An 8,526-nucleotide genomic window follows, 5' to 3' on the forward strand; every position below is an offset into this window, starting at 1 on the left:
GGTCCAAAAAATTCGATAAGGTTTTTTTTCCTGAAGTAACAGAAAGGGTGGAAGAAGCTTCTGCAAATGGTGTTGTCATTGATTTTCAAAAGGCGTATTAGAAAATACCACATAAGACACTGGTGAGCAAAATAGAAGCCAACGGTTTTAAAGGGAAGGTGTCAGCATGGAAACAGAATTGTCTGGGATACTGAAAGCAGAGAGTGGTGTTGAACGTTTGATTTCCTGAAAAGAGGGAAGTCTGCAGTGCTGTCCCACAGTGTTCTTTATTTGGACCACTGGTGCTTTTGAGCTCGAAATATCAAATATTCAATGTAGGACGACAACGGGCAGTGCTTTTCTTGGTGCAGAGTAGGAACTGGATTTGGAGGCTGGCTGTACCCAATCAATTGAGAAGGTGACCTTGTATATACTTCCCATCTATGTTTGTCGAAATGTCGATATAAAAGGTGACCGTGTACTGGATTTTATAGGTAGAACCAAAAGGTAAAGAAAGTCAACTTGCAACGGCACGTATGTGCATATCATTCGATAGATTGCACCTGAAGCATTGCTTTCACATGTGCACGTTCTCATATTAGGAAAGATACTTAGGTGTTGGTATGGATGCAGAGGAGATGTACCAGAATAATCCCAAGGATGTGGGCCTGTGTAGTCAATGGCTCATTGTCGTTACCTGAGGTTCGGTGCCCATCTGTCTGAAGACAGAGAAAATCTCTTGAAGTCCAAGGCATTCAAAATAGAGTGAGTGACTGGGCCCGGCTCTAGATGACATAGTAAAAACTTCAAAGCCGGTCAATCAGGGAAACAGCTGGCAGACAATCCATCCACTATCCCTTTTGCAAAACCCAAGACATTTTGACGTTGACATTGCTGGGCACACTATAGGAGGCAAAGGATGGACAGCATGTCTCCCCACAGGGGAAAGTGAGCTGATGACGCCGGCTATTATATATAGAGGTTAGCAACCAAAATGATTGATTGAATGAAGGGCCTGGACTATGAGGATTGCCTAAGTATATTGGCCATGTACACACCGCNAAAAAAGATGATTTCGCGGAGACATGATTTCTGTCTTCACTAAGATGAAGGTGCGAAATTCAGAATAAATTTAGAGAAACACTGTTTCAGTTAGCGGACAGTTAATCTGTGGAAAATGCACCCAAGGGAGTGAGAAGCTTCAAGCAGGTAGTGTTGATTCTTTGAAACACGGATCACATAGTTTTCTCTAATGAAATAACATGATAAGATTTAGCACAGAGAGAGATTGCGCAAAAGGTGCATCCACTCTCTCATAGTTTGGGAAAATCGTGGTTTCACTCTCACTGGGTAAGAACAATACTTTTTGGTGGATGTTGGGCCAGGGCATGACCAACCATTTCTTTTTACCCAACCCACGAGCCTGGTTATGAAACCCATTTTGTCACAATGAATTCAGCCGCCATTCATGCGCTCTGATCACAAACCACAATCATAGTCATTTAATACATCATGTAACTGGCCTGACTCAGATACAGACACACCCTGACCACTACACGCATTAGATTTCGTTCCAGCTTTCTGTTGTTCAACACGTCACCTTTGAGTTGGATCAGCCCCCATGAGATCCTGCTTACATCCTCCAAGGAATCCAGTCAGCAGTTCGTGCCAGAAGAGAAATATTGATGTTTCACAATCATTTGTGCAAATAGCCTATTCCCAGTGGAGACAGTTCAGGGATATAAAGACTGGCAGCTTTGAGTGTCCAGCACTGGCAGTCTATCCGCTGGTGTTAGACAATGTTGAGAGCGTTAGCCTACGTTCCGTGGCAGTATCTGCCAACGCTTTTTCGGATAATGATAGTTTATTATCCTATTCTTGCAGCTGTTGGTATTACAGGTAGTTAGTTAAAGACACATTTTACTTCTATTGATGTACGACAAGTTTGCGCATGGCACACACATCTGCTTCTTCTCTTCCAGCTGTGACTCCTGTTCCGCTGATGTCCTTTTTGATGTCTCTATAAAGATAAGATATTGTCGTTTGCAAAACCCTCTCCACTTTCGCTGTGAGACTGATAGTGTGTTCCTTCTTCTTTCAGGGTCGGCTCGCTACGACGCGTGTTGCAATGGTGACCGTAGGCACAGTCCAAGAAGAATATCTTGAGTTCTGATCTGACGGTCGCTCAAAAGGGCGTGAGATGGAGTTATTGAGGGTCCAGTGTTTCAGAACTCATTGGCTGTCAGAATGTCTGGAGGTGGGGGAATGCTGAGCAGATGAGCGAATCAGAGGCTGGATATGCTAGGTCTGTCAGTAGGTTGAGAGAGGGAGAGACGCCATGACAAGGAATGGTTTGTACATGTATTGTGAATCTTGAAATGAATGTTTATTGTGGCAATCAGGCAGTCAATCCTGACGGGTTGTGGAGTGATGGAAGTGCGGAGATTGTGGCAGTGTGGACTTGGTTGGAATTGTTTTGAATGAGTTGGATGTTGTGAATGAAGGAACTGTTGAGACCAGGGAGAAAATCTTTGCAGAATCACGAATTTGTCGGTGTCTGACCATAAACAGCACGATTAATTCCTTCACTTTGTGGAGTCCTGTAGCTCATTGGTTAGAGCACTGGCTTTCCAAGCGAGAGACCTGAGTTCAATTCCAGACAGGGCGAAACCTTGGGCAAGTTTCCTTACTCCACACGCCTAATAATAATCCCTCCAAAAAAGCAAAACAATAATAAATTGGTCATTTTCAATCTAACATTCTTTGTGGAACATTGCTGTGCGCAATTGGCTGCCGCGTTCGCCCACAAATATACAGTCAATTCGCTTTGCAGTGTGTTCTGTGAAGCGCTTTGGGACGTCCTCCCGCCGTGAAAAGCGCTATGTCAAATGCAAGGATTATTATTATTGTTATTACTTATTTTGATTTTAGTCTGTACTATGTTGTGCGTGATGCGCATTCTAAGGATAACAAGGCAGAGGAATTTTGAACGTCGTCTTAAATAAGAGGAGGGAGGTTCAGATTCATTTTCGCATCTGAGGGAACACATATTTATGTTCATTATGATCCACAACTTTCAGATTATATTCAGTGTATTTGCTTGACCAATTCCTATCAGATGGTGACATGATTCTAACCACAGAAGAGTAACGAATATTTGAAGCTCCAATGTTTATTTAGAGGAAACATATCCAGAATATTTTGAGAAGTTTTATTCTATTTTCTGGAAGTGAAAGAGGAGATCTTTCATGTGTAACTCGACAGGCGACAGAGAGTGAATGAGGTTCAGCATCTTACATATGATTCGGTTTTCTTTATTGTGCAGTTCATTGGTTAAATCATATCTGTAGCTCAATTGTTAGCACAGTCGCCTGACAAAAGAGTTAGTAGTGTGTGATCACTTCAATATTCCTTAATAATGACTTCACAATATTCTTGAAAAGACTGAACCCTTCAATCCATGCGTGTTTTTGGGACACTGCTCTGTGAATGAAGTTTGAGCAAAATAACATCAATTTACGCAGCTCGCAGTTAAATATGTTTGTTTGCTGCTACTTTGTCTCACAGGGAATCTGTTGGCCATTGTGGTCCTGTCCCGGGGAAAGTGTGGGCTCGCAAAAGGTATCACCCTCTACCTGGTGGCCATGGCAGTGGCCGATCTCCTTTTCGCCTTCAACGATGTGGTTTTGAACGCAATCCATTCTCTTTATTTCGATTACACATTTCTGGACATCACTCCCGTGTGTTCACTCAGATTGGTGCTGAAGTCGGCGGTGACAGACATGTCAGTCTGGTTCACAGTGGCTTTCACCTTTGATCGCCTGGTCGCCATCTGTTGTGCGAAACTGCAAACAAGTTATTGCAGCGAGAGAACAGCAGCCGTGGTTGTAGGAGTGATATCTTCTCTGAGCTGTTTCATCAGCATTCCCTGGTACTTTATATTTGAGCCCAGTGAGATACTGAACAATGTGCCTTGGTATTGCCAGTACAAAGAGGCTTACTACACCTCTGCCACATGGATTGTATATCATTGGTTTGACACAATAATAACCCCGTTTGTTCCATTCTTTCTGATTTTGCTGATGAACGTGGTGATAGTCAGACACATTTTAGCCGCCAACAGAATCCGCAGAAATCTCCTGCACCAGAAAAGTAATAGTGGCAACGATGCAGAGATGGAGAATCGAAGAAAATCCATCATCCTACTCTTCGCCATATCCGGCAGCTTCATCGTGTTATGGCTGATGTATGTTTTAGATTTCATATTATCACGAACGTTAGACAAATATTTCTACCAAAGTTACAGAGACCCAGTGTATGTTGTCCAACATGTGACAGACATGCTTAAGGTTTTAAGTTGCTGCACAAACACCGTCATTTACGCTTTAACACAATCTAAGTTCAGAAAGGATGTCAAATATCTCGTGATCTATCCGTTTAAACACATATTTAAACTATTTAAGTAAAGGTAAATGTGTGCCACTCGTTGTAATATTTGAAACGTTGACAACGAATCATAATTTAATGAGGCAACTGATAGCCTGACTTTGATTTCAAGTGGTGCGCTGCAATAAAATTAATCCTTGTAATCGATGTAGAGCATTACTACGCCATCTGAAAGGGTTTCACGGAATATACTGTCAATTAAGTTGCAGTTAACGGCTGAATGGGGCTCCATGATTTTGGAGGTGTCCTTGTTGCTCTGTGAACGTTCCTCCAGATACTTTGATATTTTCATTATTTTATTCCAGATTCCGTTGAAACTAAGCTCACCCAAAGTCAACAAGCAGCAATTACGTGTTGCTGCTTAACTCGAAAATTATTTTAAACATTGCCTAAAACTTGCCTAATCAAAACCTATTTGAATAATCTACTCAATAATTTTTTTATTCAGGGTTTTGCCCGTGAAGATTTTGATTAGGCAAGTTGAACTAACGGCCAAAGTCATATATTAAGAAGGTTGGAAATGTAAAAGAGAGAGAGGGCAAGAGATGTGGATCAGTGGTGAAAGAGCCATAGATGTGTCGTTTATGCAGGGTTATTGGGTGAGGAGGTGATCGAGGTGAGCTTCAGAAGCATAAGAATTCAATCATGTATCGGTCTTTGGTTAATTTTGAAGGGAAAAACGTCAAGTGTTCTCTTCAGGTTGGTATTTTTTAGACATTGTCAGAGTCTTCGAGAGTTGTAGCAAATTATGTGGCAAATAAACATTGGAATTTTATTCTGTAAAATACTTGGACCAGTAGCTGAATTGTACAGTTTCCTTTCTATCTTTCGTTATTTGCTGAGTTACCTTATCAGCAAATAAACATTTCACGTAATTTGAACAACGCAACTGTGTCATATTGCATTGTCTTGTTCATCTAAATATTGGCAGTTCAATTCGAGTCTGTAAGTATGTTGACCCCAGCAACGCTGGAGTTTGGTATTGCTGTTATCAGCCGCGCGGCAATCACTATCTGCAGCTGGAAGGGTTCGCGGTGGCTAAGGATGTGATTGATTAGAGAAATGCTCGTCTTCCTGACCCACTGCAGCAATGGCCCCTATTATTCCACTCTCCACACTGAGACCTCCCAACCGCCGGGTCCTCCTGCTGCCACACAAGGAATTTCAACAGGGAGGGAGCGGGAGGTAGACGGTTGGAAATGGTATCTCGCCAAAACAGTTCATCGCCGGGACACATGCGGCCCGCGTGCCGCCATTTCGACACCACTTTTGTAGAGTATCGAGACAGTGAATTCTCACAGTGAAGTGATTGTGGATGTCAAATTGCAGTGAGATATGTGTCCAATTTTTATTGATGGTGTTGTCAGCCGGGACTCAAGGAGAAAATCACTTCCATTTTTGATACATATCATTGTGCAGAATATTGTCAACCAAATTTATATATACAGAATTCTGAGGCATCTACAGCCTTCTGGGGATTTCCACAAATTCCGTAAATACACTACCCTTCGAATGAAGAAATATTTCATCAAATCGTTTCTGAAAGGCTGACTTTTAATTTTAAGTCTGTGAACCCTGGCTATAGATTCTCCTACCAGGGAAACAGACCCTCAGTGTCTACTTTATCCAGCCCTTTAAGAATCTTATATTTTTTCAATAAGATCTCCCCTAATTCTTCTGTAATTCAATTGTTCATGCGCCTGATTCTTTCGTTGTGGTGCCTTGTTGCCCGAGGTACCGGGAGTGACCCAGAGATCACCAAATTTGATGATCTTGAATTGAGTTTGCTCCCCAGCTTTTGATACACGTCCTAGAGCATCTCAGCCCTTTTCTTACGAATATAGTGGGACCCCACATCGACCACGACTTCTGAGCATTCTCCTTCCCCTCGAAGAATCTTGTCCATGGCTCTGTGAAGTCCACTGCCTTGCAGCAGGAAGGCAGCAAACCATCCTAGCTTCACGATCCTGATTACAGAAGATCCTGTCAGTGCCTCTTACTGTTGAATCCCCTATCACATCTCTATTGCCCTTGCTAAAAATGCCCTTGTCCTGTTGGACAGAATGTCCACTGCTGTCCTCACGAGAGGCTTCCAGGCTCTCGATAGCTAAAGGCGAGTACCGATAAGTGACTGGTACTCTGTTGAGGGCCCTCTGCCTTGAAGAAACCCTCTTTTTCCCCCTTCGCAGTGTCAACCAATCATTGTTAGCATGAATGAAGGGTGGCTGTGTGTTGGGCTCCTCTGGGAGTGTTCCATTTCTTGAACTCTGACCTGCCGATAGCTCCAGTACCCTACTCTCATGGATACTATGCAGCGATGGTCTGCTAGAGCTGAGTCCTTGGGGAGTGACGGCCTCCTGCACCATGCTGTGCAGGAACCGCTCACTGTCCCTGATGAAGCGCAGTGTCTGCAACTGAGACACCAGCTCAGCTGATCGAAGTTTGATCTTCCTCAGTTGCAGACATTTGCTGTTGTGAAGTCACCTGGGCTCAGGTTGCCCTCCATCAACACCCACATACCACATTCCTCGCATATCACCTGCCAGGCCATTATCTATCTCCTCTTACTTCCCCCTCGATATATAACCTGCACCTACTTTCCCATCTGCACCCAATTCCCACTCTCACCAAATTCCCTCACAATCTGGACTGGCCTCACTCCGGAGGTAATTCAATCTGGGCTCTCTGCTGGGCTCATTCCCCAACTCAGTCAGTGAGAGAGACAGACACAGAGACACAGAGACAGAGACTGTGTGGACATGTGTCTGTCTCTGTGTCTCTGTCTCTCACACTGACTACAGCTCCCAGGATGCACCTCGCGGCCCGGCCCTATCATCAGAGGTCACTGAGCCGTGAGGCATGCCGGGAGCTGTAGTTCCGGGTCTGTGCCGCAGACTGAGACTGTGATTGTGACAACATAGAGAGAGAGGGACAGAGAGAGACTGTGACTGACCAGTGGTCGCCATGACCTCTCTCTTTAATAATAATAAACCTTTGCATTGGATATAGTGCCTTATCACAGCTTCTCGACGTCTCAAAGCGCTTCACAGAATAGAGGATAAGATGTAGTGACTGAATATTTGTGGGCGAAACGCGGCAGCCAATTGTGCACAGCAGCGTCCACACAAACAGCCGTGGGTTGAAATGAACAATTTCATGATTGTTTTTTTCAGGGATTAGTTTCAGGCTTTTTGGTGATTTTGAATAAGAGACATAAAATAAAAATCTGAATAATAATCAATCAATAATAAATAATATTAATAATAAAACCTGGGCGTTTTAGAAACAATTCTTCAGTTTGAAAAATATTTCCCACTCTCTCTCTCCCTCTCTCTGTGAGTCTTTTTTGTGCTACCAATTTTCGATCTCTCTCCCTCACGAGACTCGCCACGAACGGTCACAATATGCATGAATTGATGACAGATCAGACTGTTATATTTATACGAGGCCTTTTATACAGCGATCAGGATATGATAAAGAAAGCAGGCCCTGTTTGAAGGTAGTTAGACAGGTAGAAAACACTTTCAAAAAAAGCGTACAGGATTCCAAACTTCATCAACAGGGGTACATTATGCAAACGTCAGGAATATTTGACGTACTGATATAAATCATTGGTTGAGCCTCAGCTATTGTACTGTTTTCGGTTCACGGCTCCAAACATCAGGAAGGATGTCAAGGCATTGCACAGGATGCAAATGAGATTGACCAGGATGATACCAGGAAATAGCAACTTCAGTTATCAGGAGAGGCTATGGAAGCATTAATCTCCCTGGAGCAAAGAAGTTTAAGAGTTGAGTTAATAGAAGTATTCCCAATTTGAGGGGCTTAAACAGAGTAAATAAGGAGAAAATTTTGCCACTGGCTTGTCGGTCGGTAACGCAAGGGCACAATTTAAAATAGTTGCTGAAAGAAACAGATGGGAGAAGATGAAATTTCTTTTCAAGCAGCAAGTTGTTTCCATCTGGAATGCATTGCGTGAAAGGGTTTTGGAAACCGATTCAATCCAAACTAATTATGTGGGGGTGAGGGTGGGGGGGGGGGGGGGGGGGGGCAAGGGAAACTTTCCTGAACTATTGGGAGAGTGCAGGTGAGTAGAGTTGA

General features: G+C 43.3%; 1 protein-coding gene across 1 annotated transcript; it reads left to right on the forward strand.

The window, feature by feature from the left end:
* Positions 1 to 2,081: 2,081 nt before the first annotated feature.
* LOC121852513 (neuropeptides capa receptor-like) lies at positions 2,082 to 5,217 on the forward strand. Its single transcript, XM_042346478.1, has 2 exons — positions 2,082 to 2,330; positions 3,547 to 5,217. Exons 1-2 carry the CDS (start codon positions 2,318 to 2,320, stop codon positions 4,443 to 4,445), a joined length of 912 nt encoding a protein of 303 aa, XP_042202412.1. The 5' UTR covers positions 2,082 to 2,317; the 3' UTR covers positions 4,446 to 5,217.
* Positions 5,218 to 8,526: the final 3,309 nt, after the last annotated feature.

The sequence above is a fragment of the Callorhinchus milii genome, unplaced genomic scaffold (genome assembly GCF_018977255.1).
Source record: "Callorhinchus milii isolate IMCB2004 unplaced genomic scaffold, IMCB_Cmil_1.0 Scaffold861, whole genome shotgun sequence".
Classification (NCBI taxonomy): domain Eukaryota; kingdom Metazoa; phylum Chordata; class Chondrichthyes; order Chimaeriformes; family Callorhinchidae; genus Callorhinchus; species Callorhinchus milii.